Source organism: Geotrypetes seraphini, chromosome 8 (assembly GCF_902459505.1).
Source record: "Geotrypetes seraphini chromosome 8, aGeoSer1.1, whole genome shotgun sequence".
Classification (NCBI taxonomy): Eukaryota; Metazoa; Chordata; class Amphibia; order Gymnophiona; family Dermophiidae; genus Geotrypetes; species Geotrypetes seraphini.
Window position 1 is genome coordinate 9,761,419 of NC_047091.1, and position 19,724 is coordinate 9,781,142.

The following is a 19,724-nucleotide window of genomic DNA, read 5'->3' on the forward strand; positions in this document are numbered from 1 at the left end:
TGGAGACACAATGTCGTACAACCTATCCAATCTGCCCATCCATACCGACATCCCTCCCTCGGAGATCTTTTGTACTTCTCCCATGATACCAAGCTTTGGATAGGGTTCAGGTGGTCCGCAGGCAGAGCCAGAAGTTGCCTGGGTATTGCCTGATGTTCAGTGTCGTGACCCAGAAAACTATCTGGATAAGACAGGACAGCTATTTTGCTGGGATCAGAGTGCCACCATTTTTGAATCATGGCAGTGCTGGAGGCAGGAGTTTGGCATCGCTTCTGCCTGTCGTCTTTTTGAGGTGGGTGGGGAGAATCCTGGGGGTGAGGGAAGGGGAGAAATATCAACCAGATTACTGGAGATTTATTACTTTATGTTGGGGATGAGGGTGAAGGGAAGGAGGGTTCACTAGACCAGTGGTTCTCAGACCTATCTTGGGGGACTACAAGCCAGTTGGGGTTTCAGGATATCCCTAGTAAATATACACTTGACAACCAATAAATAAACTACACCAGGACTTATGAAAAACCTTTCAATAGCTTTACACATTAACTTAATTAAACATTAATTTAGTGAATATACACGAGAGAGATTTGCCTGCGGTGGAGGTAGCAGGCATGCAGATCTCGCTCGTGTAAAGGATAGCCTGCAAACCCGACTGGCAGCGGGTCCCCCAGAACCACTGCACTGGACTACTAGGAGGGTAATGCCAGTCCGCCAGATCTCCAGGGATCTTGGGCCATCCAAGGTGAAGTGTCACACTTGGCCTCCGATGACCCTCGGAGCTTAGTGCAGCAAAGTTTAAGGTGGGCTTTAGGGTCACCTCAGACTTGACGTTACAGCTCCGCTGTTGTGCTCAGCGAGTCAGTCTTCTGTGCGCGTCTTGGCGTGGTGCACCGCCGTTTGAGTGCAGGAGAAAAACGCTCCGACAAAGCCACGCCAAGAATCAGTCCCACCGGTGGCGTGGCAAAGGTGAGAGGCGCCTAGGGTGGCAGCGCCCCTCCCTGCTTTCGTCTCCGCCCTCCGCTCCTTCCCCAGGACCCCCCTGCCGCACGCGCACCCCCTTCCCTTCCTCCCGTACCGCTAGTCGTTCACCGCCGTGAGCAATTAGAACTTCACCGTGCTCCTCGCGACCCTGTTGGCTCTCCCTCTGATGCCACTTCCTATACACGGCACTCGGTGCACTCCTCTATGTCCCTCCCCGCTCCTTCTAACCACCCCCTTCCCATGATATACTCGTGCCCTTCCTTTCCCTCCATACCTCTTTAAATCTTTGCCAGTGTGAGCAACTTTTCTGGCCTTCTGCTCTGATGTCACTTCCTGGCTCCATGACCCAGAAGTGATTTCAGAAATGTTGCTTGCGCTGGTGCAGATTTGAAGAGGTACAAGGGGGTGGGGGTAGGAATAGAGGGTGCCAGCATGGTATGGGGGGGACAGAGAGGTGCCGGCACTCCCACCAAGACGATGCTCAGTGCAGCCCCCCCCCCCCACTACACCACTGGGCCTACGCATACATAGGCCCACAGTGGCTACACCACAGCTATGTATGCGGAAGAATTCACATCATGATTAGAGCGGAGATGCACTATCCTGATGGTTCTATTGCTGGTGAGGAGAGAAGCTACGCTCTATTCATATGGCCCTGATGTAGTGATGGGTAAGGAGGCAAACATTCTGCATGCTCTGTTTCATGCAGTTAATCAGCTCAGCAGCATCTCCCTCCCAATACTCCCCCAAATGTTTCTTTTAAGTACCAGTGATGAGAAGGGTATTGTATGTTTCTGCATGAAGATTAAGAAGCAGAAAGACCGTGACACGGATCAGATTGGATTTATTATTTGATTTACCGCTATTGACAAAAGTATTTAGCGGTGTACAATAAAAATCACTTCATCGGATCTATAAAAAGAAAACAATAAAATAGTTAAAATTAACAGAATCAAGTCAATCATCGCTAAATCCTATAAATCACAGTTTGCTTCCATAATATTGCTGAAACAATTCTGTTTTCAACGGCTCATGAATTCCGTAACGCAGGACTTACATAAGATAAAAGCTCTGCATCTCACGAGAGACAACGTGACGATCCCTAAACCTGGCGATGGAAACGTCTCTTTGCTAGGAGAGCACAAGGATCTCCGTTGTAATGCATTTGCTTTGTGTCCAGAGTCCTCTCTTATTTGCAGTGTGTAGGAAATTTCACGTACCAGTGAAGCTGGGGTAAAGCAGTTCAGCTTTGTTCACTGGAGCAGAAGAGTAACCGGATGATGAATGCTGAGAACCTAGGGAACCAAGTTTGATTTCCACTGCAGCTCCCTGTGACCCTGGGCACGTCATTGCCCCAGATACAAGACTTAGATTTTAGCCTACTAGGGACAGAAAAAGTACCTGCATATAATTAGGGGTACTAGATGTCCGGGGAAACGCAGACATGCCCTCTTTTTAGAGGACTGTCTGGGGTGCCCAGACGGATTCCCAAAACCTGGCAGTTTGTCCAGATTTTGGAAGGCCCCAAGCTTGGGGTCGCATCTGGAGAGCCGCTGAGCATGCGTGAATGTGATGCGAAGTTGTTACATGCATGCAAAGTCATCGTGTTGCATCCGCGTATGTTCAGACATCCTCCAGATGTGGCCCCGAGCTTGGGGAAGAAGAGACGAGGTACATGTGGGGGCAGGGCTGGGACAGAACAGGAGTGCCATGCATCCTTTTTTTTAATGAGAAAATCCAGTAACCCTACATATAATATATGTAAATCACTTTGGTTATAACCGTGGAAAGGCAGTACAGTGCGTGAGCATAATTAGTTTCGAAAACATGCTTGTAATCCAAAACACTCATATATCAAAGCGAATTTCCCCATAAGAAATAATGGAAACTCCACAACCCAAAAACTTTAATACAAAATACTGTTTTGCTTGTCTTGCAAAACACCTGCGTACCAAGTTACTTGCAATCCAAGCTTTTACTGTATATCAAATCCATGACATGGTACTACTCGAAAGGGTCCAGAGAAGAGCGAATAAAATGGCTAAGGGGCTGGAGGAGTTGCCGTACAGTGAGAGATTGGAGAAACTGGGCCTCTTCTCCCTTGAAAAGAGGAGACTGAGAGGAGAAATGATTGAAACATTCAAGAAACTGAAGGGAATAGACTTAGTAGATACTGTTCACACTCTCCAAGGTAGGGAGAACGAGAGGGCACTCTCTAAAGTTAAAAGGGGATAGATTCTGTACAAACGTAAGGAGGTTCTTCTTCTCCCAGAGAGTGGTGGAGAGCTGGAACGTTCTTCCGGAGTCTGTTGTAGGGGAAACACCCTCCAGGGTTTCAGGACTAAGCTGGACAAGTTCCTGCTAAACTGGGACGTACGCAGGTGAGGCTGGACTCATTTAGAGTACTGGCCTTTGACCTGGGGACCGCCGCGTGAGCAGACTGCCGGGCAGGATGGACCACTGGTCTGACCCAGCAGCGGCAATTCTTATGCTCTTATGTTCTTACCCTACTAATATACCCCTTCCAAACACCCGTAGAAGGCCCGCCGGCCTTTTTGGTTCCAGTTCTTGGAACCATAGCGAAAGGTTGGTAGCATTTGCAGTAATGCGCCTGATATGCATAGAGTTAAATGCCACTGCTTCTCAGACAGACCCTGTCTCATAATTCATCATAAAACATGGAAGCCCCAGAGGCTTCGCCAGTGATTCACAAATTCAATGAGTGTCTTATTTACATGTGTACTGTGCTGAGCCTGCGGTTAAATTAACTTGCAAATCCCAGTGTAAATAATTAGGGTATTTGCATGATGAGGAGTGGCGCAGCATTCTCTGGGATGTTATTTTTTGCCATGTAACTCTGATTTGGAAAATAGGATAATTGAGGTGTAACCAGCCAACCTTCATTTCACCACCCCTATAAGGGTCATTACCAAATAGCAGGCAGGGGGCGGCAGGAGTGTAAACAGTTCAGGACTTGATAAAAGCATAAGAACCTAAATGTTGCCGCACTGAGACAGACTAAAGGTCCATCAAGTCCAGTATCCTGTTTTCCAACAGTTTCAAATCCAGGTCACAAGTACCTGGCAAGATCCCAAAAGAATATAACAGATTTTATACTTCTTATCTTAGAATTAAGCAGTGGATTTTCCCAAGTCATTCTTAATAATGACATCAGGACTTTTCTTTCAGGAAATTATACAAACTTTTTTTTAACCCTGCTAAGCTAAATGCTTTCACCATATTTGCTGGCAACAAATTCCAGAGTTTAGTTAAGAACATAAGGATAGTCTTACTGGGTCAGACCAATGGTCCATCAAGCTCGGTAACCCATTCTTACGGTGGCCAATCCAGATCCCTAGTTAATGACCGTCTCTGTATACAAGCCCCAGGCTCTTTCCCTTTCCTTATATAAAGTGCACAAAACTTGGATATTTTTTGGGGCACTGTTGGTTTTTTTTTTTTAATTAACAGATTTTTATTCAGAAATAAGAAAAGATTTACTCAGTGTAGTCCTTAATCTCATCTGCCATTTGGTGGGGTCTGTGCTCTTGCAACAGAAGTTCACTTGGGCCTTTTCCAGTAGTTACCGTGGGGTTGTGCCATATGCTTTGTATCAGCTTTTAAAAAAAAAAAAAAACATTTCATAGTTTGATTTTTTGGGACAGAGCCAAGCTGCACAATAACATCTATAAAGTTTGCCAATAGCTTTTTTTCATATTTTTGAAAATATTTTTTATTTAGAAGTTGCTCAATACAAAAAAACCCCCACAACATTCGTAAACATAGCCCAAGTGGAAAAAACAAATGATAAGAAAGTCTATCGCGTGGTTCTTCGTGTAGACTTTTAAAAAAATTTTTATGTGATACATCTGCATGAAAGACCTGCTTAAACCCAGACATGAAATAGGTGGATGGAAATTTCCTATTACTGGGTAATCAGGATGTTTTCCAATGTTGTTGTCAATCTTATAATAAAGATTATACATAAAAAGCTTGGTTGTGCTACAGAGACTGAACAGGGCTATTGTCTACCCACAGTAAACATTTTAATTGCCTTGGAAGGGTGAATGGCAGAGTCCAGCTCTAGGTTGAATTTGAACCCGTTAATCACAATTTTGCAAAGATATAAGGAGGTGCCTTAGGTACCGTCTCATTAGAAGATATGCAGTGGTGTCAAAGGTTAACCCAGCACAATAGCCTCTGACATGTTAGTATCAAATAAACAACAAAACAGTGTTTGTTTAGGGAGGAGGGATTTTGACTCGTGTAGGCTTGAATACTTCTGCCACATTCCTCTCACGGGAACCAAGCACTAATTAACCAAGGTCACTGCTGTATCCTAGGAACCAGAAAAGAGTGATTAAATCAGAGCTCCCAATCTGGGTCAGACCAATGGTCCATCAAGCCCAGTAGACTGTCCTCACGGTGGCCAATTCAGGTCACTAGTGCCTGGCCAAAACCCAAGGAGTAGCAACATTCCAGAATCCCAAAGAGTAACAAAAGAGTCTAGAACCCTAAAGAGTATTAAGTTCCATGTGGAATGTCAAAGAATAGCAAGATTCCGGAACCCCAAAGAGTAGCAACATTCCATACAGAATCTCAAAGAATAGCAAGATTCCAGATTCCCAGAGAGTAACAAGATTCTAGAATCCCAAGGAGTAGCAACATTCCAGAATCCCAAAGAGTAACAAAAGATTCTAGAACCCTAAAGAGTATTAAGTTCCATGTGGAATCTCAAAGAATAGCAAGATTCCGGAACCCCAAAGAGTAGCAACATTCCATATAGAATCTCAAAGAATAGCAAGATTCCAGATTCCCAAAGAGTAACAAGATTCCGGAATCCCAAAGAGTAACAAAAGATTCTGGAACCCCAAAGAGTAGTGACATTCCATGCTACTGATCCAGGGCAAGCAGTGGCTTCCCCCATGTCTTTCTCAATAACAGACTATGGACTTTTCCTCCAGGAAATTATCCAAACCTTTTTTAAAACCAGCTACACTATCCGCAGGAGTCTAATCCACTGGCAGGCACAGGGTGCCTTAGAAGTACCTAAAAAAGAGTAACGGAGCCCATTCAGTATTTTGTTCTGAATCAGACAAGCTGTCTTCCCTGCTTAGCATGAGCAGCCTGAGGGGATTGGGAAAGACAGGAGATGGAAGGTAGTTTTTACCTTCTCACCTCGAATGATATCAGTGTTCACAAAACAGGGAAGGGAGAAATTGAGAGAGGGCTCACTTGGTCTTCCCTGTGGAGTTAAGGGAAGGGGAAGATATTTTGGGTTTAGATTAGAGAATGACACGGGGACTATTTACCGCGGTAAACCATGGTCACCGCAGTAAATCCTTAGTAATGGGGACAGTCGCAACTGGTTTACCGCAGGAATGGGGACAAGACCTTTCACCGCCCCGTGGAAACAGTGAAAAGTTTTGCTCCTGTGGTAAAAAATAATAGCTCCTCTTGGGCCTATTTTACCTTCAGGAGCCAGCCATGCCACGATGAAGACAGAAGGAACCCAAAGCCTGAGACCAATGTGATTTGAAGAATAAAATTATCAGACAACAAAAGGTAGAAAATAAATTTATTTTATATTTTGCGATTAGAATATTTCAGATTTGAAATACTGGTATTTGACATAACTGGGGACTGCAAAGCCCAGGCTGTGCTTCTTTAGCTTCCAGCTGGCTTAGGTCTCTCTCTCTCTCTCTGACCAGGGGGCAGTTGCCCTAGTTGCTCTCCCCTAACACTATTCCTGCCATGTGTGACTGAAGTATTCTGTTAGCTTGATTTTTCTGTGTAACATTCTGTAGTAATTTGGTTTGTTCAGTTTTCACAATAGTGGAAGGGGATATTTGTGAAAGGGAGGGGAGACAGGGGTTTTGTTGATCCTTGCTCTGTATTATTTGTGTTTATAAAATGACAATTGTACAGAATAGTCTCTTTTTATAAAATCATAACTATTCGAGGCTTGTGCGGGTGGGATCTGACAGTTTGCAGGGCAGGGACGGCGTTCAAATACTTAAAGGGTATTAACGTAGAACAAAATCTTTTCCAGAGAAAGGAAAATGGTAAAACCAGAGGACATAATTTGAGGTTGAGGGGTGGTAGATTCAGGGGCAATGTTAGGAAATTCTACTTTACGGAGAGGGTGGTGGATGCCTGGAATGCGCTCCCGAGAGAGGTGGTGGAGAGTAAAACTGTGACTGAGTTGAAAGAAGCGTGGGATGAACACAGAAGATTTAGAATCAGAAAATACTATTAAATATTGAACTAAGGCCAGTACTGGGCAGACTTGCACAGTTTGTGTCTGTGTATGGCCGTTTGGTGGAGGATGGGCAGGGGAGGGCTTCAATGGCTGGGAGGGTGTAGATGGGCTGGAGTAAGTCTTAACAGAAATTTCGGCAGTTGGAACCCAAGCACAGTACCGGGTAAAGCTTTGGATTCTCGCCCAGAAATAGCTAAGAAGAAAAAAAAAAAAAAAAAATTTAAATTGAATCAGGTTGGGCAGACTGGATGGACCATTCGGGTCTTTATCTGCCGTCATCTACTATGTTACTATGTTTTATGGGATGGGGACTGAGCTCGCGGGGACGGGGCAGATACAGGGACTGAGCTCGCGGGGATGGGGCGGGAAGGGTGATAAATTTTTTCCCTGTTTCATTCTCTAGTTTAGTGTACACCTTTTTTCAGTAGCCTTTTCAGGTGTCCCCCCCCCACTCCTTTTATCAAGCTGTGCTAGAGGTTTTCAGTGCAGGCCGAGAGGTACGTGCTCCGATGTTCAGAGGAATTCTTTGAGCGCTGGAGCATTTACCGCGCCGGCTCGCGCTCAAAACCTTGAGTGCAGCTTGATAAAATGGGCCCTAAATTTGCACTGCAGTGGAGGATTAAAGAGGATACTCTATAAACAGCGCCGAAAGTTAAGAACCGGTAGGTGGCCTACTTGCCCCTAATTTAATCGAGAAATGCTGTTTAAAATGGTGAAAACCAGTAAAATTAAAGCACCTACCAGCCCCTAAATACTACTGCTGCTATTAATTATTTCTATAGCGCTACCAGACACAGGCAGCGCTGTACAGAGTCACAGAGTAAGAAAGCAGTCCCTGCTCCAAAGAGCTTACAATCTAAACAGGCAAGACAGACAAACAGGATGCCATGGATACAGTTAAGGGGAACAGTTCATCTGCTGGCTGGGTTGGAGGGCAGAGGGGAGTACAGGACAATCAAGCCTTTGTGACATCACTGATGAGGTTGGCTCTTATTGGTGGAATGAGGCATTATGACATCACAAGCTCAGCTCTGCTTCCCAAAGACAAATAGGATGTCATGGATACAGTTAAGGGGAACGGTTAATTTGCTGGCTGGTTTGAAGAGCAGAGGGGAGTACAGGACAATCAAGCCTTTGTGACATCACTGATGAGGTTGGTTCTTATTGGTGGAATGAGGCATTATGACATCACAGTCTCAGCTCTGCTTCCCAAAGACTGAAACTCTTCACACTACCACTATGAATTATTTCTATAAAGCTACCAGACGTACACAGCATTGTACGGAGTCACAAAGAAGACAGTCCCTGCTCGAAAGAGCTTACAAGCTAAACAGCCAAGACAGACAAATAGGATGTCATGGATACAGTTAAGGGGAACGGTTAATCAGTGGGCTGGGTTGGAGGGCAGAGGAGTAGGATTAAAGATTGAAGGATATATCAAAAAGGTGGGTTTTCGGTCTGCTTTTAAACAAGGGACGGGAAGGGGCTTGGTGGACAAACTCAGGTAATTTATTCCAGGCATAGGGGGCAACTAGATGAAAGGAACGAAGCCTGGAATTGGCAGTGGAGGAAGAGGGTAACGTTAAGAGTGACTTATCTGAGGAACGGAGTTCTGGGAGGGTGTATAAGGAGAGAGAAGCGAGGAGAGATATTGGGGGGCAGCAGAACGAACATACTTGTAGGTCAGCAATAAGATCTTGAACGGTTCATAGACAACGGCGCGAAAGACAAAGGCGCGCCCGGACAATTGAGCGCAGCGCGGAGGCGCACGCCACTCTAAATTACTGTTTTTAGGTCTCCGACGGGGAGGCGTGGGGGGGAACCCCCCACTTTACTTAATAGACATCGCGCTGGTGTTATGGGGAGTTTGGGGGGTTGTAACCCTCCACATTTTACTGTAAACTTAACTTTTTCCCTAAAAACAGGGAAAAAGTGAAGTTTTCAGTAAAATGTGGGGGGTTACAACCCCCCAACCCCCCCCAACGCCCCCACAACGCGGCGCCATGTCTATTAAGTAAATTGGGGGTTCCCCCCCATGTCCCCCCGTCGGAGCCCTAAAAACAGTAATTTAGAGCGGCGCGCACGTCCGCGCTGCGCTCAATTGTCTGGGCGCGCCTTTGTCCCGGCGCGCTTTTGACCTGACACCATCTTGAACTGTATGCGATGGCAGATAGGGAGCCAGTGAAGTGACTTAAGGAGAGGGGTGACATGAGCATAGCGAGTAGGTGCCTGAATCATGCCTATATAGGCGCTTTACAGCGCTTAACGCCATTATGGGTGTGACTAGTGCCGGAAATGGCGTTAGGCGCCATAGAGCTCCTACATGGGCCCGAGTCGCAACAGAGGCGCCGTAAATGTGGGCCCAGAAAACCCTGGCCTACATTACCGGCGCCTACCTTTCACGGAGGCGCGGTTTTCTGTAGGGCACAGTCGCGCGGTTGACATGCGATCGGCGGCCGCTGATATCGGCGGCCTACAGAGAATCCAGGCCCGGCTGAGTTGCCCAAGATCACAAGGAGCTGCAGTGAGATTTGAACTAAGCTTTCCTAGTCTTCAGCCTTCCGCTTCTCCACTCCGAGTCAACCTTGCCGTCCAGCCCCCACCCCCCAAGGAGGAAGGTACGGCTCATTGGTAGAACTGCTGCCTCTGCACCGAGGATGTGAGGTCAAATCCCAGTGCTACTCGTTGTGACCCTGGGAAAGTGGCTTAATCCTCCAGTGCCGTCAGCTTTGAATGCCAAAGCCACAAAAAAGGCAGTATACAAGCCCCCCGTCCCTTTCCCTAAGTGGCTAGGTTTTCTGTTTAGATTCAAGATACTCTGGGGAGACACAGAAAGAGAACAGGTGGTGGTCTTTTTCTCATCGGGGTTAAAAAATTGGTTTGATGCATGGGGACGCTGATTGTACAAACTCAAGGCTATTTACAAACAGATGATTTTGGAAGGGCTGCTAATAATGTCTTTCCTCTTTGTTAACTGCAGGCTTTTAAAAAATTTAAGTGGGCATAATTGCTTGAAATTAGAGGGTCTGTTAAAGGCGAGACTTCACGTCTTGGCTCAGGAACAAGGAGCCTTTTCAGAAGCAATTACCTATTAGATTTTTCGTTATAATCACCCAGCTTATAAAACATCTACTGTAAACAAGTGACTGTTGATTCTCATGGTATCAATTTTTATGATTATTGGGGTGTTTTTTTGTTTTTTTTTAAATTGGATGCATATTTTCACTGCTGCTCTGGTAACCGACAGACCTTTCATGGTGGCTTAGATACGATAGTTGAGCTAATTTATTTTTAACGTATATGAACTGTACAGTAGAGAATGACACGGTGACAAAATTCATCACCGTTCCCATCCCCGCGGATAACCGCGGGAAATAATCCCATGTCATTTTATAGTGTCTATTTCAACCTCGGTCCTTCTACACCAGCATTCTTCAAAGCAAAGCTTGCGGGTCAGTGGTTGTGGCCATTCATACTCTGATTCTTATGTGAGCCAAGGATAATGAAGCCATTGTGACATCACTGATGTGATTGTCTCTTAGGCACTGGTGGAATGAGGCATTATGACATCACAATATCTGCTCTGGATACCAGAGACTGTCATTCTGTAGTGTCTGTTTCAACCTCAGTCCTTCTACACCAGCATTCTTCAGAGCAAAGCTTGCGGGACAGTGGTTGTGGCCATTCATACTCTGATTCTTCCCTCTCTCCTTAAAGAATGACATGAAGATGGTTTCCTGCGGTTATCCGCGGGGACGGGGACGGTCGCTTAGAATGTTTTAAATAAGCGATTCATCAAAAATAAAGTGAACTTGAACTTGAACTTGATGAATTTTGTCACCGTGTCATTCTCTACTGTACAGCAGCTTGCAGCCGACTCTCGACACTCGGGTGGGATTGCTGCGAAAGTGAAAGCTAATGTGCCTCGAACGCGGTGACTGAGAACCTCCGTGACATCTGTTCCAAAGGGGTCAGGTTCAGAATGCAACCCAGAGCTGGCTGAAGTTCGGGAACTGTTTTCAAGCTCTTTCCCCCAGATACTATATATGGCGCCCAAAGTTGCGTGCTGAAATCAGCTTGCCCAAATTGTGTGCGCAAATGAATTAACAAGCCCTTAACTAGCAATAATTGGCCGCTAACAACCAATTAGTGTGTTAATTGGCATTAGTTAATCTTTGCGTGATATTCTATAATTGCTCAGACCCTGATTCTATAAAGAGCGCCTACCCGAAGGCACCTAGATCGGGGTGCCTAAGTTAATTTTTTTTAATTGGTTCATTGACACTGATAACTGAAAGCATTTTGGATAAAGGATCGTGAACCTGCACTTAAGCGGGTAGCGAGACTCCAACCGATTAAGTAACGCTGACCAAGTCATCCCTGGGTTTTCCGCAGAATATGGTTGGATAGTGCTTCTGAAAATCCAGCACTGGGATGGTTAGTACCAGTCTGGTCCAGCGGCAGAGTCTGGACATGGCTGGGAGTTACCCGGGCACCGCCAGTATTTGGAAAACAATTCACTTAGAGTAGCTGTTGAACATCGGCACTACCCAGGTGACTCCCAGTGGCCGTCTTGCGCCTGGATACTCAGTGCTGGAACCAGGACACAGTTCAGCTGGTTTAATTTTGTGGATGGCATGAGAGAAATGAATCTCACTTCTATGCTAGGATAGGTTGGAGATATCTCAGTTTCTCACATTCACTATATACGTTGTACCGCTTTGAGAATGCGCGTTTAGTGTGGTTTGTTTGTTTTTGGTTTTTTTGCAGTGCCTGGAGGAATTGCTTCTGAGTCTCTCACCTTCACACCGCTGGAGGATATGATTTTCCTGAAATGGGAGGAGCCGGTCGAGCCCAATGGACTGATCACACAGTATGAGGTAAGTACGGTTCATAGACAACGGCGCGAAAGACAAAGGCGCGCCCAGACAATTAAGCGCAGCGCGGAGGTGCACGCCGCTCAAAATTACTGTTTTTAGGGGCTCCGACGGGGGGGTTTGTTGGGGAACCCCCCCACTTTACTTAATAGACATCGCGCCGGCGTTATGGGGGGTTTGGGGGGTTGTAACCCTCCACATTTTACTGTAAACTTAACTTTTTCCCTAAAAACAGGGAAAAAGTGAAGTTTTCAGTAAAATGTGGGGGGTTACAACCCCCCACAACGCCCCCACAATGCGGTGCGATGTCTATTAAGTAAAGTGGGGGGGTTTCCCCCCACACACCCCCGTCGGAGCCCTAAAAACATTAATTTTGAGCGGCGCGCGCCTCCGCGCTGCGCTCAATTGTCTGGGTGCACCTTTGTCCCGGCGCGCTTTTGACCTGACACCGGTAAGTACAGCTCGGTGGTAACGTGTAATCGCTGCACGCCATGCTGCCTTTTACCACCTCAATTTGGCTCAGACGCCATGACTGGCAATAAATAACGTGAAGTCCCGCTTCTGTTTTCCCCGACAGACTGCCTCCCCTGGCACTTATCTGTCCCCCTCCCGCTACCCTTTTAGAACAGAGGAGCCTGATTTAAACCCCACTATGGCTTCTTGCAATCTTGGACGATCACTACTCCATTGCGTCTGGGGAAGGGACTTATAGGCGGCCTTGAACATAGGCGGGCTAAATATTGAAATCTGTTTGTGACTCTGGATCTCTTCCCTCAGATCAGCTACCAGAGCATTGAATCATCGGATCCAGCGGTGAATGTGCCTGGCCCCCGCCGAACCGTCTCCAAGCTTCGGAACGAGACCTATCACGTGTTCTCCAACCTGCATCCAGGAACCACTTATTTGTTCTCTGTCCGGGCTCGCACCGGCAAGGGATTTGGTCAGACAGCACTCACCGAAATCACCACCAATATATCTGGTAAGGTTATATTGATGCATTCATAAAAAAAAAACAACCCAAAAACATTTTGGGTAAAATTGTCTCTTACGAATTTCAGCCAGGGTTTTGAAGTCAGATATGCACTTGGTTTCTGCTATCTTCCCTTGGAGAAAAATTACACATATGTATGTAAGGGTGACCTGTTTGTATAATAATTAGTTTGATTGGTGAGATGCAAAATTGTGAAAAGGGCCCTGCTGGAGTGGAATGTTTGAGAGCAGGGAGGTGAATCGGACATCGAGGGGGGGTGCGAGTGGTCCTGCGGGGTGAATCGGACGTCGGGGGGGGGGGGGGAACTATGTAAAAAAAACGTTGTAAAACGCGCAAGGTTATGCACGGTTTGTAAAAATCATGAAAATACGGTAATACAGTATATCACTGCACTGAGCACATATATCCTCTCTTCAACAACAAGATACCTGCCCGAAGTGCCGGGCCTCCTGGGCAACCCTGGCACTGCCCTAGAGTCAAGGAGTTATGGACCGCAATTATGACTTTTGTCAGGCAAAAATGGAAGCGTAAACTCTACTCTGCTGCTTGGGGAATGTGGTATATCGAAGCCAACTCCTAAAGGGCCGCACCGCTTTTCTTAATAAAGCCATGATTATTGCAAAGAAAGCGATTCTTCTTATCTAGATAATGCCTGAAACAACCTCGTTAAATGTTTGGCACTTCCAACTGATATCTTTATCGACGTTGGAAAGACAAGGAGTTAGGCCACTTTTGTCATTGAAGGGGGATCTTGTTTCATAGTAACATAGTAGATGACGGCAGATAAAGACCCGGATGGTCCATCCAGTCTGCCCAACCTGATTCAATTTAAATTTTTTTTTTTTTTTTTTTAATTTTTTTCTTCTTAGCTATTTCTGGGCAAGAATCCAAAGTTTTACCTGGTACTGTGCTTGGGTTCCAACTGCCGAAATCTCCGTTAAAACTTACTCCAGCCCATCTACACCCTCCCAGCCATTGAAGCCCTCCCCTGCCCATCCTCCACCAAACGGCCATACACAGACACAGACCGTGCAAGTCTGCCCAGTAACTGGCCTAGTTCAATATTTAATATTATTTTCTGATTCTAAATCTTCTGTGTTCATCCCACGCTTCTTTGAACTCAGTCACAGTTTTACTCTCCACCACCTCTCTCGGGAGCGCATTCCAGGCATCCACCACCCTCTCCGTAAAGTAGAATTTCCTAACATTGCCCCTGAATCTACCACCCCTCAACCTCAAATTCAGCAAACATGGGGAGCCTTTCAGGACAACTTTAATACATAAACTTCTCCCTCTGTATTCGCTGTGGTAGGGGATTAACAGAACACAGAAAAACCGTGAATAACTTTTTCATATGTTGTTCGCTGTTTTCTATTAAAAACCATCGTGAATATGGTGAAACTGAGAATAACATGGTAAAGGAAGTGCTGGGAATCAGCGATTTTCTCTGTAAACGCTTGGAATCAGCGATTTCTCTATGCAAACTGTTGTAATTGGGGGTGGGGGGAGGAGCCAGCAAACTAAAAAAACGCAAATAATCAAAACCGCAAATGCTGAAACCGCAAATACGGAGGGAGAAGTGTAAAGCCAGAAGTAGAATTTTGAACTTTTCTTAAAAGTATTGGGCTTAAGAAAAAGAGGCATATGGGGAGGGAGGGGGGCACAGCGTGCAGAGTGGGACTGTTGGGGAAGGGGAGAAGGGACTCTGGGAGAGGGGGGACATGAAGAAATGTTGGAAAAGAGTGAACAGGTTTGCCTACTATATATATTGCATTCCCTGCATTTATATTATAGAGAATTGTTTCCAGTGCTCTGGTTGGTAGTGCATGCACTATTACCTTCCAATTAAGATGATTGAAACTAGAGAATGACACGGTGACAAAATTCATCACCGTTCCCGTCCCCGCGGATAACCGCGGGAAATAAACCCATGTCATTTTCTAGTGTCTATTTCAACCTCAGTCCTTCTTCACAGCAAAGCTTGCGGGTCAGTGGTTGTGGCCATTCATACTCTGATTCTTATGGGAGCCAAGGATAATGAAGCCATTGTGACATCACTGATGTGATTGGTTCTTATTAGGCACTGGTGGAATGAGGCATTATGACATCACAATATCTGCTCTGGATACCAGAGACTGTCATTTTCTAGTGTCTGTTTCAACCTCAGTCCTTCTACACCAGCATTCTTCAAAGCAAAGCTTGCGGGTCAGTGGTTGTGGCCATTCATACTCTGATTCTTCCCTCTCTCCTTAAAGAATGACGTGAAGATGGTTTCCCGCGGTTATCCATGGGGACGGGAACGGTGATGAATTTTGTCACCGTGTCATTCTCTAATTGAAACAGAAGAATAGAACTGAGCAGCTTGCTTAAACCCACTTCCCATGAAAGTAGGGTTACCAGATTTTTGCAGGAATAAAAAAGAGGACGCGTGGACCTGCCCTGGCCTCACCTTGTCGTCCCCCCCTCCCAGCCCCACACAAACCTCTTCTCTTTGGGAATGCATCCGGAGGGCATCTGCGCATGCGCGGATGTGATGCAATGGCATCGCATGCATGTGAGGTCGCCACGTCGCATGCACAGATGCCCTCCAGACGTGGACCCGATCTCGACACTTTTCAAAAGCCGGACAAAGTGCAGGGTTTTGAAGAGCCATCAGGACGCCTGGACTGTCCTCTAAAAAGGGGGGTTCATAGTCAGTGGCGCGCAAGACGCCAGCGCACTGACAATCCAGCGCCGACAATTCGGCGCAAGACAGAAGCGCGCGGGGGAAAATGTAATTTTTAAAGAGCTCCGACAGGGGGGTTTGGGGTGGCAACCCCCCTACTTTATTGATTAGTGTTCGAGCTGCTTTTGGAGGGGGGTTCTGGGGGTTGGCACAGTCTCACCAATAGAGGGTGCTGTTTTACTGTCACATTTTTCAATTGTGAGGGACAGGCAAGTTCTGCAGGACTCCAGGGAACATACCTGTCCTTAGCGACTGAAAATATTCCACCCCCTAGTGGTAGCAATGCAGCTGGAGGACACCTGCTCAGCTTAGAGGGAACTGAAACCTCCATTATAGCGAAAACGGAACTTTTTTGATTTTTTTTTCGGGAAAAGTTCCGTTTTCTCTATAATGTGGGGAGTTCACCCCCCATACCCTCCCCCTGCAACGACAGCGCAAACACTAACCAATAAAGTGGGGGGTTGCCACCCCAAACCCCTGTTGGAGCTCTTTAAAAATTACTTTTTCCCCCGCGCGCTTCTGTCTTGTGCCGAATTGTCAGCGCTGGATTGTCAGCGCGCTGGCGTATGGCGCGCGATTATCCCGTCACCAAAAAGAGGATATGCCCAGATAAATCTGGATGTCTGGTAACCCTACATGAAAGCCTATGTTTTTTTTCTGGGGGCCCAGGGAAGATCCATCATGGTAGCCTCCTCTTCCACATCTTCAGTCAATGAAAGGACCCATTCTCTCTTTTTTTTTTTTGCAGCTCCTTCCTTTGACTATGCAGACATGCCAGCCCCCTTGGGAGAGTCAGAGAGCACCATCACTGTTCTGCTGAGGCCCGCCCAGGGCAGGGGGGCTCCTATCAGGTAGGAAGCATGAGCAGACCATTTCTCGCTGTTTATTTCTGCAGTGGCTTCTGGGAATTTGCCGCCTTAAGTCTGATGTGAGGGAGAGCATCTGAAGTATGTTGATAGCTGCGCTACAAGAGAAAGAGAGGGTTAATACTTAGGCAATAAGTTCTCATTCCAGTACGTTGCCAGCCCTGGTTTTATGATGCTGAAATACTTGAAAGGTATTCATACAGAGCCAAGTCTTTCCCACAGAAGGGATATTGGTAAAACTAGAGGGCATAAATCGGGGTTGTAGGGTGGGTAGGCTTAGGAGCAATGTTGGGAAATTCTTTTTCATGGAGAGGGTGGTAGATGCCCGGAATGCCCTCCCGAGGAAGGTGCTGGAGAGAAAAAGGGTGACAGAATTCAAGAAAGCGTGGGACCAACACAGAGGGTCTAATTAGATTATGGAGGGGCAGACCTTCACCGTCTGAATCCCGCAAATGATGAGATGGTTTGGATAGGCTGAAGTGAGCATAGTTGGCAGCTCCAGTGGTTGGAATCTAAGGACAGTACCAGGCGGACTTCTAGGTCTATGGCCGAGAAATAACAAAGAAAAAAAAAGACACTTTAATTTAATCCTGAAATTGTAATGCGTAATCATTTAAGGCTTCTTTTACTAAGCCGCGTTAGGGCTAGAGAGTTGCGCGGGGACAGAGATCCCATCCATCCCTGCTCGTCCCCGCTAGGATCCTCTCCGACCTCACCCATCCCCGCCAGGATCCTCTCCGTCCCCACCCATTCCCGCAAGGAATTACCTCCATCCCCGCCCGTCCCCATAAAAAGCAGCAATTACTCCTGACAGGATCATCAATTCCACAGTTTCTTTTGTGTTTGCGCTGCTGTTTTCCTTGTGGAATCTCTTTGGTGGAACCCTTTTTTTGTTTTCTGTTCAGGTAATTAACTTATAAACCCCTCTTTTACTAAGGCTGACATGTCCATTATATTATATGGACGAATTCTGCTTCCAAAGCCTTCCATCCCCGTGGGAGTCCCGTTGGCTAGAGAGGGGTCCCCATGGGAATCCTGTGGGTCAGAGGGGGCTTTATTGGTTAAAGGGTTTTATATATTGTGTTTTTGTCATATTAAAATTTGCCTGCATCTTGTACACAGTCTGCAGTTTTGTTTTGGTTGCTCCTGGCTGATTTTTTCTGCAGATCTTTTTTGGATCCCCTTTTTTTTGTTGTTGTGTCTCTCTCATGCATATTCATTAGGACTATCCTGAAAGCCCGACTGGCCTAGGGGTCCTCCGGGACAGGGTTGGGGACCACCGGATTAGACTACCTTAATACATTTTTTTTGCTTAGTTTTTGAAGGCAATACCTACTTCTTAAGATCAGAAATGAGGAAATGTTGGCAAATATGAAAGTGAACCATACAATCATCCCAATGATAGTCTCACAGGACGAGGATGAAAAACATGGGAGGAGTGGGTAGGTGAGAGACAGGGGGAGATGGACGGGTTAATTTCAGAGTTTTGACGCTCCTGAATTGTCTTAAAATTTCCTTTTAGTATTCTCAAACAAAAGAGTCATGAGGCAGAGATGTCACCAGCCAAGATATTGTGTGATTTTTTTGTCAATCTTTTTGAGGTCATTAGTCAGTCTGGGCTCTGAATTCAACACAGCCAGTATTTCGGCAACACATGCCTTTTTCAAGAGTCGATATCTCGTTGAAACCCTCAATATATGCCTCAAGTTAATCAGATGTAATGAAATCAATTTTTTTTTCACTCAGAGAATAGTTGAGCTCTGGAACGCATTTGCCAGAGGTTATGGTAAGAGCGGATAGCGTAGCTGGTTTTAAGAAAGGTTTGGACAAATTCCTGGAGGAAAAGTCCATAGTCTGTTATTGAGACATGGGGGAAGTCTATGTTTGCTTTGGATTGGTAACATGGAATGTTGCTACTCTTTGGGTTTTGGCCAGGTCCTAGTGACCTGGATTAGCCACCGTAAGAACGAGCTACTGGGCTTGACTGATCATTGGTCTGACCCAGTCGTCAGCATGTCTCCTCTGTTGGCTGTAGTATTTTCACCATAAAATCAGAAATGTTTGAAAGCGTACCTGTTCTGCCAAGTGTTTTAGTTATTCCTTTTAGTATTTTTGAAGTTTATTTTGGCTTATTTCTTATATGCATATTAATTTCATGACCTCCACCTGATTGTATACATGATTTGGTAATAATAATTGCATAGATGGAGCAGGTTGTAGAGGGGAGAGTGTGGTGCGGTGGTTAACGCCACATCCTCAGCACTCTGGGGTTGTTGGTTCAAACCCACACTACTCCTTGTGAACTTGGGCAAGTCACTTAATTCCCCCCTTTGCCCCAGATACAGTAGATAGATTGTGAGTCCATGGGGACAGACAGGGAAAATGCTTGAGTACCTTAATAAATTCTAGACTGTTCTGAGCTCCTCTGGGAGAACAATAAGAAATAAACAATGTGAAAAGTTTCAGCCTCTGGAAACCAGAGCTGGTGTTGTGACATCATAATGCCTCATTCCACCATTGCCTAAGAGCCAACCTCCTCAGTGATGTCATAATAGCTCGACTGTCCTCTACTTGGCTCACTTTTACTACATTTTGATTTCTAGAGTGGTGCAGTGGTTAAAGCCCTGAGATTGTGGGTTTAAACTCGCACTGCTCCCTGTGACCCTGGGCAAGTCACTTAATCCCTTCCATTGCGGGGACAGACAGGGAAAAATGCTTGAGTACTGAGTAAACCATTCTGAGCTCTCCTGGAAGAACGGTATAGAAAACGGAATAAATAGTTAAACTGAAGAAGATACCAAAAGACCTGAAAGCTTTCACACTCTTTAGCGTGTGTCCTTGCTATCCTGTGGTTTTTAAAGTTACTCCACCTGCTTAGTGCAAGAAATGGGAAGTCTAGCGGGACCTCTTCAGTGCTTATTGCAGAGTGTGGCTGCCATCAAAACGGGACCGCCTGGTTTCTGTCACTCAGCAGATCAGCAACTCAGAGGCATTAGGCAGGAGATAATTAAAACCTCTGCTTGGC

General features: G+C 46.0%; 1 protein-coding gene across 1 annotated transcript in view; it reads left to right on the forward strand.

Moving 5' to 3' along the window:
* PTPRU (protein tyrosine phosphatase receptor type U) overlaps window positions 1-19,724 on the forward strand; it is a 489,953-nt gene that overhangs the window by 276,076 nt on the left and 194,153 nt on the right. Inside the window, exons 9-11 of the mRNA XM_033956533.1 lie at window positions 12,011-12,120; window positions 12,895-13,096; window positions 16,582-16,684. Coding sequence (XP_033812424.1) covers window positions 12,011-12,120; window positions 12,895-13,096; window positions 16,582-16,684 — 415 coding nt within the window. The remainder of the gene's footprint in view (window positions 1-12,010; window positions 12,121-12,894; window positions 13,097-16,581; window positions 16,685-19,724) is intronic.